At 43.1% G+C, this 22,251-nt stretch overlaps 2 protein-coding genes and 2 long non-coding RNA genes across 5 annotated transcripts in view; 1 reads left to right on the forward strand and 3 right to left on the reverse strand.

Moving 5' to 3' along the window:
* The window catches only part of PI4KA (phosphatidylinositol 4-kinase alpha), a 54,625-nt gene extending 53,381 nt beyond the window's left edge, over positions 1 to 1,244 (reverse strand). For both annotated transcript variants that reach the window (XM_068208867.1, XM_068208866.1), the window contains exon 1: positions 1,007 to 1,244. In XM_068208867.1, the coding sequence (XP_068064968.1) occupies positions 1,007 to 1,228 (222 nt within the window). In that variant the 5' untranslated portion in view covers positions 1,229 to 1,244. The remainder of the gene's footprint in view (positions 1 to 1,006) is intronic.
* Positions 1,245 to 1,483: 239 nt separating this feature from the next.
* On the forward strand, positions 1,484 to 9,871 carry SNAP29 (synaptosome associated protein 29). Its single transcript, XM_068208869.1, has 5 exons — positions 1,484 to 1,837; positions 3,270 to 3,466; positions 3,648 to 3,733; positions 4,660 to 4,764; positions 5,810 to 9,871. The coding sequence occupies exons 1-5, from the start codon at positions 1,625 to 1,627 to the stop codon at positions 5,965 to 5,967; spliced, it is 759 nt and encodes a 252-aa protein (XP_068064970.1). The 5' UTR covers positions 1,484 to 1,624; the 3' UTR covers positions 5,968 to 9,871.
* LOC137484762 (uncharacterized) lies at positions 5,043 to 5,814 on the reverse strand. Its single transcript, XR_011005020.1, has 2 exons — positions 5,651 to 5,814; positions 5,043 to 5,164 (listed from the first exon to the last, which is right to left on the reverse strand). It is a non-coding gene; the product is annotated as an uncharacterized lncRNA (long non-coding RNA).
* On the reverse strand, positions 7,405 to 22,216 carry LOC137484760 (uncharacterized). The gene is made up of 2 exons (XR_011005019.1): positions 21,265 to 22,216; positions 7,405 to 20,026 (listed from the first exon to the last, which is right to left on the reverse strand). It is a non-coding gene; the product is annotated as an uncharacterized lncRNA (long non-coding RNA).
* Positions 22,217 to 22,251: the final 35 nt, after the last annotated feature.

Genomic DNA, 22,251 nt, shown 5'->3' on the forward strand with positions numbered 1-22,251 from the left:
ACATTTACAATACCATGAGTGAGCAACTCTGGCTAGATATGAGCTGCTACTATCATTGACCTGCTGTATTCTGCCAAATTGGAAAAAATAATAAAATCCCTAGATATTTGTGAACCAACAGCAGGGCACAGAAAAATTATTCACCATTGGCTGCCACAGCAGCGGAACATTTCCAGAACAAGAAATAAGAAAAGAAGGCTGCAACAGCTGGCCCAGCACAAGCACTATAGTTTTCATCAGCACAGAGCGGTGCTTTTTCCAGCTGTTTAGTCACGATTACCGCCTGAAGCAATTCGGACACGCTGTCACTTGGTGCCCAGTGCCAGCACACCAGGCTGCCCATCCCTGCTGCGGGCAGCAGCAGCAGCACCTGCCCGGGGAGCGGGGCAGCCCCTCGGGGGCACTGCCCACACACGGATCCCCGCGGCTCTCCCTCCAGCACAGCTTCACCTCACCCGCATTTCGCCCGGCACCGACTGCGTCGCCTGGATTTAACCAGATACGCGGAGGAAAGCAACCAGCCCTAATTAGGTCGAGACTAATTATTCCCACAAGACTATAGTCTACAGATTTGGGGGACACGCAGCAAGATCCAGTTCCTTGCCCCGAGGGCGCGCTGCTGATCCGAATCCTGAGGCCCGGCTGCCCCGGACGCAGGGACGGACGAAGCTGGGCTGACCGAAGCCCCTCAGGGCCCACAGACGGCCCCGCCCAGGCAGAGCCGCGCCCCCCGGGGCATCTCCCGGCCCGCGGGCGCGCTCGCCGCCCCCGGCCCGCTTCCCAGGCGCGGCGGTGCCGAGGGGCGGGCGGGCACCCCACACACGGCACGAACACAAGGGGCCAGGAAGGCGCCGAGCGCGCTGCTCGCGAGCCCTGTGCACACAGCGGCCGCTCCTCCCGCCGCACGGCCCCCCCGCCGCGCGCGGCTCCCACGCGTGACAGCCCCGCAGCCTGCGCACACGCAGCGCCCCGCGCGTGACGGCCGCTGCCCACAAACGCCCCGCACCTTCTCCAGAGGCGCCGGGCTCTGCACCGCCAGCGACCGCGCCAGCGACAGCACCGTGTTGAAGTAGAAGCCGCGCGCGGTGGCCGCGCTGCTCCCGCGCCCCGCAGGGCCCGAGGAGGGAGCCGCGGCGGTCCCGGCCGTGGCGGCCGCCGTCCCGGCCGCCGCCGCCGTGGCCGCCGTGGCCGCAGCCGCCGCTGCCGCCGCCACCGCCGCGGCCGCCATGTCGTGCGGGAACGGCGCCGGCCAGCCCGCCTCGCCCCGCCCCCGCCCGCGAGATCGGCGCCTGCCGCGGGAGCACGGCGCACCAAGCACGCCACAACGATGGCAGCGCCCGGCGCGGCTTCACTCACTTCCGCCCGGTGGCCCGCCCTCCCTTGCAGATTCCCCGTCCCCCCGCCGCAGTGGTTCCGCCCAGCCGCCGCCTGTCCACCAGCGGCGCTGCGGCGCGCCCACCCCGCCCCGCGGGGGGGAGGGCGCTCGGTGGCCGCGCCCGGCGCTTCCGCCCGGCGCTCGGTGCCGTGCGCGGAAGCGGCGGAGCGGCCGCGGCCCGAGGAGGGGGTTCGGGGGTTCCGTGCGGGGCGAGGACTCCCCGCGGACGTTCTCGCGGTCGGCGGTGCCATGTCGGCGCTCCCGAGGAGCTACAACCCGTTCGCGGAGGACGAGGAGGAGGAGGATGTGTCGCCGGCGGGTGCCGGCGGGGCGGGCGGCGGGGACCGGCAGCGGTACCTGCAGCAGGAGGTGCTGCGCCGCTCCGCCGCCACCGCCGACAGCACCACCCGCTCCCTGTCGCTTCTCTACGAGTCCGAGCGCATCGGCGTGGCCGCCTCCGAGGTGGGTCGGGGCCGCAGCGGAGCCTTCGGGCCGGGGCAGCCGGGGAGGAGCGGCCGCGGGCCCGAGCGCTCCCCCCTCGCCCAGCCCTCCGGGAGGGGAGAATGGCTCTCCCTGTGCCCCCGGAGGTTCCTGGAAAATCCCTCTTTACCCGGCGCTTTCCAGCCGACCTGCCCCTGTGTTCTCGGGGTGGTGGCGTTTGGGCTTTGAGGGAAAAATCCCAGTTACAGCCTGTATGTCTGAATAGTACTGAGGCTGGGACTGGCCGCGTTTTCAGCTGCTTTCAGCAGTTCTTGTTCGTTTCTAGCTGACTATAAGGTTTTTAGCAGTCCTCTTGGTTAGATGAAGGGCCTTCCCTGTTAGCTGTTTGTGATGTGCTTCGGTTCACCCTGATTAATCATTTCCTTCATTCCTCAGGCTCTGTTTCAGCACTTTGTGCTCGGGTTCAGGTCTTGTCCATTGTGTCACCTGCTATAATGGGATGTTCCTTGGGTGATGTGGTTGCCTAAATTAACCCCAGAGCATCCCCAACCTGCAGCCAGTCCTTAAGCTCAGAGGGTTCTTGGTGGGACTTCTGTGAACTTTCAGACTCGTGATTTGTTTGTCCAGGACATCACAAGTGAGGAATCAAGAATTCAGGCTTGACACAGGACCTGTGGTAAAACTTGAAGTCTGTGTGTTTGTGCTTTATTGAGAGAGGAATAAAAAGAATATTCAACTAAAATTTCCCAGACTTTAGCAAGAATATGAACACAAGTTCTTTGTTTTGCACTGGTGGTAGCTGCAGGCAACTTTCCTCCTAGCATTAATCTGTGGATTACTTTGTAGTAGTGCTTGTGCTGCTGAATTAGAAAATAATGTACTTCAATATATAAAAATTTCTAAATCCTGCACTGCTAAAATTAACTAAAATATTCCTGGAGTCTGAAGAAATTCTGTTTGTTTATTCTGTTTATTTCCTTTGGTTATTCTATTTCTAAATTATCAGAAACATCCCAGTAAGGTGAAAATAGAATCCCTTCCCAATGAAAGTGCCATTCATAATTAGAAATTGTCCTGCTTGCTCATTCCCCTGCCGTAAACCTGTACATTTCCACCACATCACCCATCTGGTGGTCAGCCATAGATGAAAATGTCAGCTTGACAAAAGACTAGTACAGAAAACTGGATGTTGTTTGTGGTAGGTGCCAGGAACCCGGCGTGTCACAGGGATGAGGATTTTACAGCTGGTTAATGCAGTGGCTGACATGCAACTGTTGATTGAAATGCCCTGGAGGAAGGGGGAGCAAGGGAAAAAGCTGTTTGCCCTCAGAAATAATCTGCACAGATGAAGGAATGCTGTTATTTTTCTTCAGAGTGTCACCCTTAGTGTTAATTGTTTGATGTCTCAGTTCATCCTGGCTTCATGATCTCTTTTTCTGTCAATGCCCCTTAGGAGCTCGTCCGTCAGGGAGAGGCTCTGAAGCGCACGGAGCAGATGGTGGATAAAATGGACCAGGACTTGAAAACGAGTCAAAGGCACATAAACAGCATCAAGAGTGTTTGGGGGGGCTTGGTAAACTACTTCAAAGCCAAACCACCAGAGAGCAAACCAGAGCAGAATGGAGCCCCTGAATATTATGCTAACAGCAGGTAAGTAACAAACCTTTTATTTGAGACTTGTCTCCCATAGCATCTCTGAAATGTCACCAGAAAATAAAACATCTCGTGGTTCTTTCAAACTCCTGTAAACTCCTGAGGTGGTCTAGCTATCTTTTTTTCTTTAATGCTGAGGTCAACAGCAATGCTTTCTTTTTATTTTTTTTTTTACTAGGTTAAAAGAAGCAATGATGTCTATTAAAGAACAAGAGTCAAAATACCAGGAAAGCCATCCAAATTTAAGGAAGTTAGATGATTCAGGTTTGTTAACTTTATTTTACACTGAATGCCTGTCATCTCCGTGGGGCAAACTTGCAGTGATGAAGGCAGAGACCCTTCAGCCTGCCCAGCTGCTCACTTACCTTGCTGCCTAACATCTGGAGATTGTGTCCCAGCCTTCATGCTTTGAATTCTAGGGAATTGTTTCCATTAATGTCTTTATATCCGTAGTGAAGATGTTGTACCTGCTAGAGACTGAAAGCACTCAGTGCTTATATTTGCAGAGAATGCACACAGTGTGCACACAGGGCTTCCCTAAGTTTGCCAAAATGTTACACGTTCAGAGGTTCTCCTTTAACCATTGTTTGTCACAGCTTTCAGATACATTGTCCTTGTTATTTCAGACATGGATTCTAACCCTTCATACTGAAGTCATTTCTTGATTCTCAGAAGGTGGTGCATGGAGTTTGGCCTCATTCCTCCTTCTCTCAATCTGTTAGCTTCTTTGAGGGCTTTTCCGTAGTAAATGACTTACTTTCTGCAGCGAGCCCGGTTATTTAGCACAGTAGGAGCGGCACGGCAGCAGGGTGTCGGTGCGGTGTGTGAGGCACGGAATGCGGCTTCGCTTTTGGCGGCTCGGGCCCACCCCGCTGCGTGTAGTGCCGAGCTCTGTCCAGCGTCCCAGCCCTCGGTGGCGCCTGGATGCGCGCTGGGGGCTCGCTTTGCTTTTCCCTCCCAGCTCCCTACCAGAACTGCAAGCGGCAGCCCCAAAGAGAAGAGTTGTAGCTTAAGTGTTCATCTTGAGAGCTGGCTATAGACAGTGGTCTTGGACTACTCCTTGTACTCTGGTTATGTGATTACCTGGCAGCTGTGTGCAAACTAATTTTTAACAGCCTTGCTAAAACTTCAAAACCTCTTCTCACGTGCTTTTTCATTATATAATATTCTGTACTCTGTACTTGTAACAGACAAGGACTTCAACAAAGCAGATTTAGTTTCTTCAGTACAAAGGGATGCCTACCCAAAGAACCAACAACTGCGAGCTTACCACCAGAAAATTGATACCAACTTAGGTGAGTGAGGAAACTGAAGCTGTTTGATGTCATACAATTGGGAATTTCTGATTCCGAAGCCAGATAAAATAATTAAGTGATATATAGCCAACACTTTTTTATTTTGTTAACATGTAAGATTTGATGATAATTTAAAAAATCATTTGCTTGTATTTGCATTTCAAAACTATCTGCATGGTACATCAGTTTAGACCCCAATAATTTAAAGCAATGCACAGCTTTTGAAATACATGTTTTGCTAAAAATTGCTCAGAATTGAAAGGCACCGAATACTTAACTTGTGGATTTGCTGCATTTCTTTTATTACTTCTCAAAACCATTCAGGTGAGGTTGCCTTCCTTTGTTCTGTAGCATATAGACAAAGTGCCTGTTTGCTTACATGTGCCACTGTGCAGCTGACCTAGAAATAAGAGGTTGGGAAAAAATCAGAAAGGAATAAATCAAAAAGAAATAGTGAGACATAAGAGCTAGTGGAAGCCCATTTTTTCTGTTCACAAGCTGTGGAGAACTTACTAACTTCAAGAAGCATTTATATCAATCAATCATGCAATGAAATTGTCACCTTTTGGTCAATTAGAAAATCTAGAAAGGGGAGTTTTTTATCTGTGATAAATAACTGCTTAAATCTTCAGTGCACTGGTATCATCTCTGCTTGAAGTTTAAAGAAAAACAATTGAGGTAGTGAGCTGTGTATGCTGAGCAGAGAAAATTTGTACCAAATTTTCTATGAGATACATTTGAAAAAAAAAGGTAAAAACTACATTACAGGGTATGTCATTTAATAAAGATCCAGTTTGGTGTTAAGCACTTGCTTAACACCAAATGCAAAATGTAAAAAAGGAGGAAGTGACCATTTCTGGTAGTAACAGTACAACTATGAACATACCAGTGCTTCCTCTATTTCAGAGGAGTGCTCACACTTGAGGAATTGTATCTAACGTTTTCTAACCCAGGCGTTTGGAGAAGAAGGACTCCTGATAGTGTCCATTTAGATAGTCTGTGTTGTAGCACTTTGATTCCTTATGGTCCCTCTCTACCCTGACAGATGAGATGTCTTCTGGGCTGAGTCGCCTGAAAAGCCTTGCTCTTGGCCTGCAGACTGAAATAGAAGAGCAGGATGATATGTTGGATCGGCTCACAAAGAAAGTAGAGACACTGGATGTCAACATTAAAAACACTGATAGGAAAGTCCGACAGCTTTAAAGGATTTTTAGAATTTCTTTTGTTCAGTGCTGGTTCATCATGAATGCCTCATCTCAACCGATCTCTTACAAAAAAATCTTGGGCGATATCTGTTTCCCCTTTTTTCTGCTATGTTACTGGTTTTGTTGTCATTAAAATTACGTAGCCTTAAGTCAGCACAATACTTTACATTTCCTCCTAGTCTGCCTGGGAAAAGTGCATGTGGAGTAAAATCTCTCAGCACTGGGTCAGGATGCCCCACTCAGTTGTGTAACCACGTCCTGTGTGTGGAGGAGTTGGCACTCCACGGAGCGGCAGTGTCCTTGGCCTGGGAGCTGTGATGAGAGAAGGAACTGCATTTTTGCCTCTGTTTTGGGGAGGGGGCAGGGAGAACAGAATGTCCTGCTTTGTTCAGAAGAAATGTTGCTAATTCTATTTACCTACAGATATGTTCAATTCAGAAAAAAATGCTGATTTCCAGCTGTAAAAATATTTTTAAGTGACTGTTCTGTGGCATTTCTGGGGCTTAAGGAATGAACTGTTCTGTGGAAGTTGTAAAATATCAAGGGTGTCATGCAGTAATGCTAATATCCTGTGTGTGTTCCCTTTCCTAAGATGACTTTGCCCAAATGGTGCATCCACAAATTGTGGTTTTTATGTTTGGGTAACTAAATTATTTTGCCTTTACAGTCTTGTCAGTAAAGATCTCTAAGGGTATCTTATGGTCTGCAAGAAATGTTCATTGACAGTGACCCAAAATGTTTGGGTAACAAAATCAGGACTTAAATGTATGTGCTCTTAAAGATTCTTTTGCAGAAATGGTCACCATCTGTTTTTAATTTTTTGCTCTTTCTCAGCTAATTCATTTAGGTGGTTATTTGAAAAAACAGCTTCCATTTTAGAAATGGCGAGTTGATCTGGTAGTGCACAAACAGATCGTAGAAGATTTTTCTTTAGCATTTATTTCAGATGTGATTACAGATGGAGCAGATGCTGTGCTTTACTAAGTAATGTGACTGTTAAGGAACTCTACTATGGTTCACATGCATCTGCCTTGGCTTAGCAGGTATGAATAATTCCAGCAAACGAAGAAAAGCCCAACACCATTTTTGAGTCTTCCAGATAGAATTTGGGCTTTCATTTTGTTTTGTTCTTTTGTAGGGGTCACTGTAGAACGAAATCACAATTCTGCTCCAGCCTGAAGACAAGACAGCGAGAACTTGCTGTCTGTCTTGAAAACAAGCAAGGTACTCCTGTTTGGAGAGGCCAAGGGACCTGTGTCAGTGTTGGAGCATCACAGGTGACAGTGTGTGGCTAGGAAGAGGTTGTTACTTCTTTTGAACTAGTGCCACATTGCCTTATGAATTAAAGAAAGACTTTGGTGTTCAGGGCTGTCAAGCTTGTCCCCTTCACAGATGTCACATTCACACCCCACCCATTCCTTTTTCAAGGGATGTATTACCTTGAGCTCACTTGCCACAAGGTGCATCCAGTTATTAAGGAGGTAAGAGAAACCGAGCATTTCTTGTTTTACTGTGTCTCCAGAAAGTCCACTTGTAGAAAAATAAATCACTAAAAAAGTTACACTTATTGGACATAGTATTATGGGAAAAAATACTGTTTCTGGCATACCAGCAGGGTTGAGTTGTGAATTAGATTTAAGGTGAGACTCTGTTCCCATTGTTACTGATGGCATTGATTTCAGTCCCCCCCACAAAACAATTCTTTTGGAGGGACATAAAACTTCAAGAGCAATTGAGTACCTTTAATTGCTTTTTAATTTTTCAGTTTGTATCATTTATGCACATAAAGAATTATAAATAGCCTATTAATATTATCATTTTACTATTTGGGTTTATACCATGATTAATTATCTTACTGTGTTAGAGTATTTATTAATTATATAATTTGATGTCTCAAGACAGTTGATACATTTATTTAGTAAATTATATAGTTGTTAGTGTTCGTATGTTAAGTACCTCAGTGAAGGAAGATCAAAATTTTGATTATAGCTGGTTTTGTTTCTTATTTGTTTCAATAACACTCCTTTTAGTGTGAAATCTGCCTTCACCTGTAAGCAACTGTGTCACAACTCGGTGTTTGCTCCAGTAACTAGGATGGACACTGAGACTTTGTTGACTAAGTTATGGCAAATGGAGGAAAAATGTCACTGCAGGATCTGGTTGTGTTATGTGTAGTAAGAAATCTGGAGCTTGAAAACAAGCAAAAATATTTGATTTAAGGGTGAACTGTGCTGCCTTTCTGATGTAAGCTCTCCCATTTTTAGTCTGAGTTACTTCACAGAATTAACTCAAGTTTTTGAGCAAATGTTTAGTTGTATTGGCCTTATGGAATAGTCAATGCATCCTGGATATCTTGGATGCGTTTAAAAACACAGGCAGGGAAGGGAAATAAAAAATAAATCCCTATTTCTGCTTTGAGAATAAAAAATAAGTCCCTATTTGTATTTGGAGAACAAGCAGAGTAGAAACCCAGGATCTCAGCCATGTGGAATCTATGCAGAGGTCTAACTCCTGATGTTGTCTAACAATCCCATTCACTGCCTCAGTAATGTATGCCTGTCTTTGCTTAGGTTTTCTTGCTCTGTTTATTATTTTTCTTTCGTTTTAATGGCCTTGTTTTAAAGGATCATTTCCCACACTGGGTTTCCTTTGCAGGGGGAAAAAGATGGTGCATGGATATAAAAGAATTTCTGCTACAAACTGAATTGCTTGTGTCTGCTTTCATATTGATTTTTGCTGGTAACAAACTTAAGTCTAACTGACATGAGGAGACACCACTATTTTATAATAGTGATGATGTTTTTTATCTCTTGGAACAATTTTTCATCCTACAGGAAAAGGAAATTTAAAGGAAAATAACCCCATGATTTTTGCTTTTCCAGGAAATGCCATTTTGCATGTATAGTGAAGGATTTACTTCAGTACTTTTCTTACTGTTTCCTGAGATGGAGTTTTATTTCTTCTTCAATGCTGTTGAAAAACTTAAACTCTGTAGAGTCCAGGGTTTTCCGAAGAAGTTTAATTTGCACTTGTGTGCTAATTTTTGATAAATTATTTTGCCTGCATATTCATGTTGGCATGTAAGCTGGTGTTCTTGCAGCAAAATAGCTCTGGTTAATTTTATTGGCTTGGGTGGAAATTTAATAAGGTCAGAAGAAGATGGCAAAAAAAATTGAGTATTCTTTATATCCAGTTTTTCAAAAAGTTTGCTAATCAATTTTGAAGAGATCTTAAACACTGGGAAGCAGCATATGCCCTTCATAATACAGACATAAAATTCTAAAAGCAGCAAAGAGAAAGAATGGGAATAACCAGTACCTGATGACTAGACTCCTAGGTGTATTTGATTTTTAAATGTCCTGAGCATTTAATTAAATCTTGTAACAAATTATCTGTAGCTGAATTTTAGACTCTACTACACAGATTTTTTTTTTGCTGTGCTGAGCTGCATGGGCCCTACTGAAATCATTGGGACATGATGGTGTCAGGGGTTCTTCTAATGTCTGAAATTCACCTGAAATATTTTGCTGCCTAGTAGTTTTTGTGATGTCATTTGTTAAATGGTGAAATAGAAAATACTTTCCAACCAGTCTGCCTTCTGAACAAACATTTTGTAGGCATTTTTACAAGCATAACATCAGATGGAAGATATTTGTTAATTTTTACTTTGAAATACATAGGACATAATTTTCAAATCACAGGTAGTGATTATTTGTGTCTATGGCTTTTTAAAATAGAACTTTAATTCTGTGCCACCCAGGTATAACACTTTTTGTACGAGTCAAACTGCATTATCTTTTATTTAAATGCTAAACTGGACTGTAGTTCAGCAGTTGAAGAGATTGAATGGAATGAGTGTTGAATGGTAAGACAGTCAATAAAAGGTGCTTATTGTTAATGAAGAGTTGTTGCATTTATTTCCCACATTTTTTTAATCACAACTTCATTGATACTCTTCCCCCATAATATCTGTTAAAACACAGGACCTACTCTTAAGTTTGTACCACCATGGGCATAATTTTGCAGCTGCTGGGTTTTGTTTTCTGAGAATAAAAGAGGGTATGACACTTCTATGTTATTCTTGAGTAGATTCTCTTAGATCCTGAGAGAGGAATGTAAACCAGCATTTATTTTTGCAAAAGAATTTATTTGTGATGATAAAATAATTTCAGGTGTTGCTTAAAAAGTAACCTTGCCATAGTATTTTGTATTATCTGGAATATCAATAACTGGATGTATGCATGAACATGGGACAGGTGAAACAGGAGTAAGGCAAAAAAATATACAAACCTTTTTGAAAAATTTCTTGTGGTATTTGTGGTATGGTAGAAAACTTGTCAATGTCTTGACCTTCAGCTAGGTTCTTGCTTGTATGTGAAGGGAAGAAATTGGTTTCTGATTTTTTTTTTTTGCAGTAGAGTTTAATTTTGTTTGATACTGTAACACAGAGATTCAGAAGTGCTATTTATTACAAAAACTCTGACAAAAGGAAAGTTAATAGACAGACTGACAGATTTTTTTTTAATGCAGATAACTTTGGTTTGCTGCCTTTTTGCTGAGAGTTCTTCAACAAATGGGAATTGAGAGTGCTTCCATCTCTGCACTCAATTGTTGCATCTAGAGAAATCAAAATAGTACAAAGAGCACAGTAGGAGATGACAGAGAATGGAGCAGTGCAGTGGATTCTGGATCTCTGCTAGGAATATTAATAGTTTTCTTGCTCTCTGGCATGTGAATCAGTTTCAGAGTCTTGAGGATCTTTCTCACATAGCTGTTTGTTTATGGCTGGTCAGGCATTTCAACCCTTTGTGTTCTCTCGAGGACTTCCTGGCTTACAGTGCAGTCCTTGCCCTCCTGGGGAATGAGTGAGGAAGGGGAGGTGAAGGTTGCTCATCCAAGTACGTAACACCAGGCAGAGCAGGGGCTGCTGGAATGAAGGACCCCATAGTTCTGCCTGCCACTCTCCCTGCTTCTGAAAAGAGGTTTGGCTTTAAGAGGGAGTTGTACAATTTTTGTTTCATTTTGGTAGGTTGGTTGGTTTGTTTGCTTCCAAATAAATTTATTGCAAATTCCCAAACTGGGAAAATATGAAGCAAAACCCCACTGGGACTAGAACTGAAGGATTGGTAGGGTTTAGTTGAAAGCAAGCAGGGAGGTGCCCCAGAATAAACAGGCTGCCAAATCAGGAAGATCCCTGAATGCCAGGCACGGTTTACTAAGTACAGTGACTGTGCCTCCACTATAAAAAGTCTAGATGAACTGTGACTTTGCTGTTGGTGAGGCAGAACCTTCTAGAAAACGGGCTTCCAGCTCTAGCTGTGGCTATTTTGTGGAAAACAGTGGGCCTCCTTGGCATCTCTGTGCAAGATGACTCCTTTTTCCTCCACGTTAACTGTAAATCTGCTCTCTGTTAATGACAGCAGTCACTGGCCAGTGCTGAGCTCTACCCCAGGCCAGCACTGAAGAGCTGCTGAATTTCTGTCACTTGAACAAACCTTTGGCCAGCCCTGGGGTGTCTCACGGCCTGCCAGGGTCAGTGAGGGCAGCAAGAGTATGGAATGTGCCACCGAGGCCATGCACATGTGCCACTATCTATGTGGGCATTAGCCCTCCAGTGTAGAAAGATGAGGGTTAGGAATGGGTATGTCAGGTGCTGACAGCCCTAGAGCGGGAGCCACTGCCCAAAAGAGTTTATAATTTCAGATCTAACATGTTAGGGCAGTTGGGAAGAATTACAATTTGTCTTCCTTTGATTTTACTTCACAAAATTTCTTACTGACATTATGAATTTTGCAAACTGGTAAAGTCCGGTTTCTTTATTCCTGACTTCTAATCTCTCCCTACATTTAGACAAGTTATTAAATCAGTTATCACTGAACATTTTCAATGTCTTTCCCAATTTCTTTCTTACTCTTTCATCCTTTAAATTCACCCAGTCTCCACCTATGGGAAAGACAGCTTAGGGAAGAGTTTTTCTTCAGTATGCCCTCACTGGTGTATTGATTTTGCCAGTTCTAATTGAGTTTGAATTATGTAGGTAGTAAAATCTGACCTGCTTGTCCTACAATTTGAGCCCCAAATTTCTCTTAGAATTTCTGTGCTGTTTGTTTGCATGTAATGTTTGTTGAGTGGGTGCCTTTGAAGAAAAATTCCTGCAGGGATTGCCTTGTGTGAAGCAACTGCAAAGGGTGGTGATGCAGTCTGCTCTTGGCTCCCAATAAGATCCAGGGTAAGTTACATGGATCCAGTGCTGAGTTACTGCATACCAGTGCTCCCAACCTCAGGTCTTCAAAGTCTTAACTTTATAGCTCTATTTTCACCATTTCCTTGTGCCTGGATTGGCCAACCTGTTTACACCTCAGCCCACTGATCCTCTTGGATGATGATGACAGGATCTTCCTTCCTTCTTTGAGTGAAGACTGGGCAGAGAGGCAGCCAAAAATCCAGCAGTTTTATATAAATAGGTAATATAATAAAGCAAAGGTTGAAACCCAATTGCATCTACCTGCTCATGGAGAAAGCTTTGTGAGGAAAGACATCAGCTTGTATTTTTTTCTCCTAGAATAATGCAAGTAGGATGACCAGGACTGAATGCCCAAAGACTTACTACTTATAATTTGACTTTTAGGGAAGGCTAAGAACTCTTAAAAGGCAGGATTTTGATGGAGACTCAGACAATTTCCCATTATTTTCTGCCCTGAAAATATATAGGCTGCTAACAGCACTGCAGAGAAGACCTGTGAGTCATTTTATCTGCTTCATTGTGCATTGTTGTTATAGGCTGCTGACATTTCTGGCATTTAATTTTGTTCCCAAAGTTCCACACAGTCACACAGCATGGATAGGAGCTAGCAGAGTTTGTGGGTTCCTGTGGGATCCTCCCTGCACGTGCTCAGAATGCAAGGCAGGCACAGTCAGTGACAATGCAGAGCCCACTTTGCTGCAGCCACTGCCACCTCTTCTCCTCCTCCTCCTCATGCTCCCTGTGCAGGTCTGACTAAGGTAAAAAATATTCATCAGTACATACGGTATCACCATATGGAGATAAAGGTTTTTTTTCCTAAATGACATAGTTGCAATAATTCAGTGATAGGTTAATTTGTCTTGAATGACCTAAAACTGAATTGCAACATTAAGCAAAGTGCAGTGAGAAAACAAGCTTATGAGGGGCCTCTTATGAAGGCACCAACCTTATTGAGACTGAACAACACTGGCATGCCCTGAAGTGGCATTTTTGGCACAGCAAATGTAGCCTTTGTCTCAAAAATTAAAAATGGCCTTCTAGATACAGAAGTGCTTTAGCAGCTCTGATTTGTCCCTCTTCTTATTAGGTGTCAGTCTTCCCAGTTAAACCAAAATATCACTGGGAACCTTTGTGCTGAATGACAGCAGAAAATACTGAACAAAGATCCCTCTGCTTCTTATGCACATGCCTCTTCTTAATGCTCACTTGGATTAATTTGAAGAATATCCTCCCATACCAGTACTATTTTCAGAAGTCCATCTAAGTTGTAGTCCTGCTCATCTATCTGATCTTTCGTCACTGACTTTGGAAAGTTATTTTCCTTAGCCATATCCTTCAGCAATTTTCCATGCCATCCAAGCAATACATTCATTACTGCAACTTGTGTGATTTAATAATTTCCTGGCACAGTAATTCCAAAACACATGGGAGGAAAAACGGAGAAAGATTTTTCCATCTCCAGGTATTTAGTTTACTGCATGAATCCTTGCTCTTGACCCTTTTGAATGGCTTTCTGTTGAGCTGGATTTCAGCTGCTTGTCGAGCACTTGTCTGAGAAAGACTTTCATCCTTGCAGCCAAAGGTGGAGGAAGGGAAGCTCGTTCAGAGGAATCCCACGTACCTGACTGCTGTAGCATTTCCAGCTTTGGCTTTCTGGAGCTGTTTTCTTTTCCACAATCTCCATAAGCTAAACAAAAACCTTTTTTTTTCAGTCACCTGCTTTACTAATCAGTGTTTGAAATGCAATATTGAGGCCTTACTCTCCACTCAAGCCAGCTGTGCTGGGTTTACAGTGGCAGCCTGCCAGGAGCCCGAGGGCTTCCCCTGTGCCCAAGAGAGGTAGGGTGAAGAGCACAACCACAGCAGCTCTTCTGTGGGACACAGCCCCACATTGCTGGTTTCCATGTGTAACTGGACACCAGCAGCTACTGGCAATGACAGAGCACTGGGGTCTGGGTGCATTTAACAGCAGGACACTGGAGTCTTAAATTAGGAATGTACTTATTTAGGATATAGGTGTGTATTTATGTTGAGCACCACATTAAAACCATTACGCTTCCTCGTATCTTTGCAGTTGGGCACCTGTAGATGTACTGCTGAGTCAGCCTGGCTGTGTTAATGACCCCAGTAGTTCTCCAGGGAATGGCTCTGCTTCCCCACATGTCTCGGGTGTCAGGGTTATGAAGCTGATTCCTGTGAGAACAATTTTCGTTTGTTATTTGAGAGAATCATTAATTCCAACGTACTCTTCCCTGGAGTAGTGATAAATAAAGGCATTGGATAGCATTTCAAGATACATTTGTTAAGCCTCTACCGCCTTTTTTTGTACCTGCCCAAAAGTATAAAATGAAAAATCAAGAGAAGGAAGAAAACTTCTGATGAATCTCGGATCCTCTGTTGCCCAATTGCTCAGTCATCTGTAGGCCATGTAGTACAATATAATGTAGTTTTATTTTAACTCTCATCAACTGCTCTGCTGTTTTAGTAACTCTGTAGTACAGAATGACTGGAAGATTGCCAAGTAAGGGGAAGTCTGTGTGTGAACAGCCGGGAGGGATAATACGTAAATCTGCTGGAAAGAAGCAATTAAAGGCAGCGTTCAGATATAATGAAAAATAGACAATATTGAGCCTCATCAGAAATAGCAACATAAACAGCAGCTACTGTACTGTGAAGTGAACTTTGCTGTAAAAAACTGCATTTTACAGAAAACAGATGGATTATGAAGTCCGTGAGCAGACTTACAGAAAGCAGTTTGGTCTTCAGGAACACATCCACATTGGTGTTTGGCATGTCCTCCTGGCCCAAAGGGACAAAAGGTGGCTTCTTCCTGCTGCTGTATTTACAGAGTCCAGAGGGGAGCTGCAAAATTGGATTACAGGCAAGCCAAGCAGAGCTGAAAATAATTCTGCATGTCATATGTAACTATGAATGGAGATGACAGAGGAAGTGATATCCAAGTTCAGCAGTGTAATAGATGCTGCCTTGTTGTTTTGTAACCCAGCAGCTGAGGAGGTAATAGTGAAAAGGTCTAACACACAGGTTTCTGGTTAGGCAGGGCATCAAAAGCCGTGCCTAACCAGAGACCATGCCCACAGCTGACCATGACCTTGGCCTCACCAGCACATCCAACTACATCAATTTTTGACATGAGTGGGTGGACTGGGAAAGGACAGACCATTCCAAAATGTTTATATCACAAATGAGAGTGGATTCAGGCTGTGTTTTAATCCTGTGACCTAGACTTGACTACCCTTGTTCTAGAATAATTGATCAAAAAGCTCGAGTTCCCTGTATTCTACTATGTATTCTGCTATTTTGCTGCCTTTGTGAAGGAGTAAGACCAGCCACAGCCCAGATATAGCAAATCAAGCTCCTGTTTGCAGACACAGACTTGGCAATATGCATTAACTGAACATAGTTCTTGCATCAGGCAACACATCATGTGCTGTCTCAGTCACATTCTGAGCTAGAAGAGAAATATGCACATATTTAAAGATCTTTGGGGCCCATGAAAGTGCTTATTTCTTAACACCAAACTTGTTTCTTTCAATTCTTTAGTTTGCCTCTTCCAGCATGACCAAGGAAACAAAAGAAGAGCTGCTTATTATTAACATGTTTTAGTCTTCATAAATGGGTAGAAACACACAAAGATGACTCACCTTTGATGTGCTGTAGCTCGAGCCTTACTCCATCCAGAATTTTAAGCACTAGACTCTGGTTGAGTTGGAGCAAATGACTTGTGGAGAGTTAAGATGAAAGAGGGAAAATTCTGGCACTGGGGGTCCCTTTGCTTCCTGGATGCAGTATGGCTTGGTGTAGAAAGAAGGAAGAAACTAAAACTACTCCATAACAACCTTCATATATTCTTTTTGAAATTAGTAGTTAATTAGATCACATTTTTTTCCATTATAAGGACCAAAAATCTGCAAAGAAACATAACAAGATGCTAAACAAATGGTTTAGCTAGCACTTTGTATGCTTCCCCTTTCGTTTTTTGTGTTTGCTTAAGATGCACTACATATCTGGAACAGCACAGTTTGCCAAAAGTATGATGTAATTTTTTATGTTTCAGGGCATCCCTCGGGCCTTTAGAAAAGGAGAAAGTACCAAATACTCTTTAAATTCAGGAAGATCTTTCTAAAATGACTAATTATACTCTAAAAAGACAGCATTGCAAATTCCCTCTGGTGCTTGTTAAGGCCTCTGCACAGGTTTTCTCCCTTTTTTCAACATACCTCACAAAAGCAGCATCAGTTACACTGAAAGCTCTGGCATAAAGGGGCACGGCTGTCTTCATCCTGTGTCATCTAAATTCATTCTAGTGACAGGGTTGCAAAGTGCTTATGTATTGCTTCTGCCTCGTAGGCACTGAGCACTAGCAGGAATTTTTTTTTTTTAGGTAGACATTTCATTACGAGGACTTTCAGTGTGTAAGCCTGGGCTTGCCTACATTTTATTCCAGCTCAGCCATCTTGCTTGTTGTCAATAATCTAAAAGGTAGTAAATGTGTGATTGTCCAACCTTTCTGGGAAATATCTGTGTGTTCTGTTTGTATCTTAAATATTCTAGTTAAGACTGAAGTTCCAGAAAAGCCAGTCTGTTCCATTCAGGTTGTATATGTCATTAAGAAGCAAGAAATGCAGAGAATGTTCATTAAAACCTATTCCATAAGCAGCTCCAGACAGAGAAAGCCAGGAGTGAATAAAAAAAATGAGAGTGACTTTTATCTTCAGCATCCTGAAGTCCTACAAGCTGATAAAAAAAAAAAAAACCCAGGGCCTTTGTGTTACATAAAACAGCATTACATGGTCTAACAAAAACCTGTTTTTGAAGGGGAGAACACATTTCAGAAAATAATGGTGTTTTGGGGAAAGGATTTTTGAACATATATTTAAAGCTAATGCAAAGGTACAGATTCATATAAAAGCAGGAATTTGGGCATAAGGAAAGGGAACAAAAATATTTCATGAACAATAAAACTAATTCAAGAAAGTATTTTTTTTTCATGATTTGCACTGACTGCTTCATAAATTTGCCAATAAAAGCTGAACTCCCACTTCAGCCATACCTTCTAAATAAAAGTCTCTCCATTCTGGCTGTCTGTTTTCATGAGACTTGCTGGAATCCAGTATCTTTGAGCTTATTCCGCTCCATCACATATGGTTGAATTTGGACAATGGTCTCAAAACTGACTGGTGGGGAAAAGGAAACAGGCAAACATAGCAAAAGCACACTCATAAAGACTTGCTTCATTCTGAGGATGGGGAAATTCATAGATGATGAATTTAGAGAGTACTTCTTTCGAGGAGTAGGAGAATGAGAAATATATTGTAAATACCCTTTAGAAAATAAAAAGTCTGTTTACCATCCCTATGGTTTACCACTATATTCTAAAATGTAACTTAGTTTCTGCTTTTCTTGGCTTCATTCTCTTTTCTGGATAATATAATAATGCTAAGAAAATGAACACTGAGGTCTTCCCTCTCGAGGGTCTATTTCAAAGGAAATAGCTAAAAGGCCCTAACAGTCAATATATTCAGCATTTCTCAAATCACCCTATTAATCTGCAATTGGACAACATTGGCCTGGCTGTAGGACACTCATGTAACCAGAAGACCCCTTCAGGTCCTTTCCAGCCCCTTCTCAATCCCTGTTTATGCACACTGACTAGTTCTGTTCCTAAATGGTAATTAAGGATCAGATCCTTTAGACTAAAATTTTACTTGGTCTATATACAAATATAGCTTGGTTTCTGTGGTTCCAAACTTAGTGAAATTAGCACGAGATGTACACTGGATTTATATGGGCTACTTCATCTCTTGCCATTGCTCGTATTTTCAAAGCACACATTCACTCCCTTCCCACTTGATGAACAAGCTGCCAGAGAAAACACTCTGGAGGAATTCAGCTTCTAAAAAGGTTGATGTAGGATGCAAGCCTGATGCATCTGTCAGGATTTTGAAGACAGATGTTGATTCCCCTGCTCTTTATCCGGCTTTGCATCATTGACCACTACACCCCTGTTTTTACAAGGCTGGGCTGGAGGAGTTGCAATTTCAGCTGAGGAAATGCCATGCAAGGAATTCAACATCTGTGTTGCAAAACCTGAAGAACACCAGTGTCCAGGGAAGAGCAAACAACTCTATGAATGCACAGAGAGCATCGATGCTGGCATCCTGTTCATGAACAGAAATAGCTCCTTCAAATGGAAATGCTCCTGGAGGGCAAGACAATCATATTGTTTGCACATTGCAGGTAAACTGTGTATCACCGTGGTGTTCTCTGTGGGGAACCTAAAGACCTCCAACCTGCACAGCTACTGCCTTTAGACACTCCTGTTCATTTTGACATTAAATGCTATCAGACTGATGGAGATGATGGAGAGATGGAGATGATAATCTCCAGCAGAGCTTTCATGTGCTGGGAAAACAGGATGGGGCTTCACATACAGAAGTAAATTCATAAAGTGACTTCTATCAAGAATATGCCAAGAGTAAAATCTACCATAACAGGACTGTCTTGAAATGCTAAGCATGTACGACACCATTCTCCTGTCAAAGAATTAATTACACATTAAATAATTACATATTAAACAAGTCTGCAGCGTAATCTTTACTTTTCAAATAACTTCTTCAAAAACATTACAATTTTAACCAGCCTGCTCTCAGGAGCTTGCACAATGACTTACCAAAACCACAGAAGAAACTCATCCAGAGCCTCAGAGTGCTTTGTATGACCCAGAGTTATGCATTCAGTAAGAACAGATGGAAAAGGATAATTGAATTCCAGGCAAAAAGAGCATTATTTGAATAGAACTTTGCAGTAAAATTAAGGACTGCGGGACATGTACAAGGAGTCAGTTCTGGATGGGAGACAATGACAGAAAACAGTCCTTGACTCAGCAGCAAGAAGTTTGCTGGAAGGAAAGAGACAGAGGGAAGGAAAGGGGCAGACTCCCCCTTCTCCAGGAGACAAGCTGGAAAGAAGTCCAAGGAGCGAGGGTGTGGTTTGAAAAACAAGGAGTACAATTTCAAACTGGATTCTGAAGCAAACAGGGCAGTCAGTGAGGGCCTTGAGATGCATGAAATGCAAATTTTCTCCACCAGGGACTGAATCAGAACTTTTTGAGTTGTTGTGACACTCTGTCATTGCTGTACCAAAACATCTTTGTGCTGCCACTGCTGATCCAGCATTCCTAAGGTTTGCATTTATCTGTTAGGCAAAACGTTGATGCTCTGACAGTGCCAGGCAGCACTCGGCTGACAACAGATGTGGATCAACATCCTGTGTTCAGTGCTTTGCCACATGCAGCAGCTCTCCAGCAGTTTGCAGTGATCATGCACAAGCATGTGCAAGTCCAACCCACAGATTCCTTGTTTCTTGGAGCTGCATTTTGAGGAACACTCCAAGTGTTTGGGTGTTCCCACTCAAACAGGTCTCCTGTAGTGGATGCTTTCTCATACAGACCAGAAGATGTGCCAGTGACTTTTTTACCTTCTTGAATCAAAACAGGAAAGTGACCAAACATTTGGGAATTGAACACTTGTGTAGTTAATCAGTGATTTGAACGGATGTCATTGAGCAAGAACCCGAGAGAAACATTTAAGAGAAATGCACATTGCTTTTTCAGTGAGTCTTGCTTGGCTGATTCTGTGGGAAGAAGACTGGGAACATACATACAACATTTTTCCATGTAAATAACAGCCCCTCCAAGACAAGACTGTAGCTCTTCTGAAACACTGGAAAAAGAGCATCAGGCTGCCGTCCATAGGATGAGCCAGAAACCTAAATATTTGGATGAGAGCAACTTCTGAAAAAAATAGAGAAACATTTACCAGGAGCCTTTCCATTTGCATTGTTAAAGGATTGCCAGGGATTACACCCTCCTCAGCTGTTGAGTGCTGTGGCTCTGCCTTGTATAAAGGAGCAGGGGAGTAGCAGTCAGCTAATCACAGGGGTACTAACACAGCAAACCATTAGAGACCTTTTACACTCCCTTTTAACAGACTACAGACTGTAGGAAAAATACCTTAAATAAGGCCAGTAGTGCCTTTTCATTGAGAGATCCCAAACTAAATATAGAAAACAAGGTTAAAAGATAAGTTAAAACATCCATGCACACAGCTAACAGTGCAGAGGTCAGTTTCTTTAGTTGTGGAAGCTCAGCAGGCTGCAGAGTGGAGAAAAGATGGCAAAATACTTTTCCTATTTTTTTGATTGTGCCAAAATGTCCAACACTTTCAGCCAGGTCTTATAAAGGACAGATATTTAAACACAGAGCAGTGCAAAGAAGGTACAAATGAGAAAGACATCAGCAGACAGAAGTGTGGCAAAGCACTTTTACATAAAGTGAGATACTTTTTTTACTACAGAAATTATGGTATGTTGTAATTAGGATTTGGCCAGCTGGGAGTGGGCATGAAGGATTATATTATTAAAATTGGAGTGAAGAAATGTAACAGACCTTTAATTTTAATTATACTTTAAAAGAGCCTCGGTTTCCTTCGCCAGTGATCCTTCTAGTTCATGGCAGCAGCTTAGTGCCAGACTACTAAGATTGCACACAGTACACAGTGACTTTTGTGCATTTGTAATTCTTAATAATAAAAATACTTCAGAGACAAATCTGTTGCTTCTTTGTCACAATTCTCTTTAAAATGTTAATGATATAAAATATTAATGATATAAAAACATCTCTTATAACTATGTACACTACTTAATTTGTACAATGAGTGATGAAAATATGTGGTTTGTTTTTTTTTTAAAGAAATAGATCTAAATTAGCAAAATAGGAGCTCTAGATGTAATTAATTAGCATCCATAAAGTGAATGTGAGGGAGGGAAGTTGACAGAACATGCTCACTATACCAAAATGGGCTGGTGACAGATATGTCCTGATGTCCCATTGGTAGTCTGTCTCTGCAGCACTGCTGACTTGCCCTCATTTAGAAACTCATAACCCACCAAAATTAAACTGCAACTAACAAACCTACAGAGCGGATGCTACTCAAACCCCTTTGGACCACATAAAGGTTATCTCCATTTTACCTCCAGTTCTTCTTTGTTCTTTTGAGAGACCAGACCTTAGTGCCTAACCCCAATCCTGAGTCCTCTGAGGAGAGCTACAGATCCCAGATTTCTGCAGGGATGGGGCTTTAGCAGCCTCTCATTCCTAACTACCTGTTCAACGGGCTGTTCAGTGTTTCTTCAGTCCCACTGTAGACCATTCTTCACCAAGGGATGCCCATGGCTGCAGCCTGTGACCGTGTGTGCCAGTAGGAACCCAGGTGTCTCAGCAAGCCATGCCTATTATCCCTTTGGAAACTTAACCCAGTTTTGGTAATTCCCATGTATTAAAAATGAATGAGGTTAAGTGAAAATAATGAGGTTTTAATTTGTAATGTATATGAAATTGTTTTAATCTGCCTCTGGTTTTGAGTCTTTGGGGGGGTCCTTTGTTCAGCTTTGTATTAGAGATTGTCCTATAATCTTGTGTTTCCCAGAGCTGAGCTCTCTGGGAAAATGTGAACAATGCAATGCTCTGGATAAAAGTGCTGGAGCCAGCACCACTGCAGCTGTTTCCACCTCAAAGGATTACTGTAATTTAGGAGAAGTATAATAGCACTAACATTAACTTCACCTCCCTCATATAATGCTAATGGACTGACTAGGAGTGAGAGTAAAAAAATAAAGGTGTTGACGAATCTCTTGCATGTTGGACCCTTCACTTCTTGGTTATTGAATAGCTTCCAACTCACAATGACAACTCTTGGGGAAGGACCCCGATTTCTATTTAGAAATTGAACAAGGCAGAACAGTTGGATGGTTTTCATAGCTGGTAACTGGTCAAAAAGCCCCTCACCTATCTTTGGGCATGACTGCAGGGAGCAAAGCCCACATGGTGCTAGGTTAAGTCGGTGGGTGATGGGCCAAGAGCAACCATCTGACTCAGGCAGAACCCAGTGCCTTTGGGGGCTCTGGGGCTGCCGAGGAGGAGGAGGAGAAGTGTTGCACTTTGGCACGGCCAGTCAAACT

Source organism: Anomalospiza imberbis, chromosome 18 (genome assembly GCF_031753505.1).
Source record: "Anomalospiza imberbis isolate Cuckoo-Finch-1a 21T00152 chromosome 18, ASM3175350v1, whole genome shotgun sequence".
In the NCBI taxonomy this organism is placed as follows: Eukaryota; Metazoa; Chordata; class Aves; order Passeriformes; family Viduidae; genus Anomalospiza; species Anomalospiza imberbis.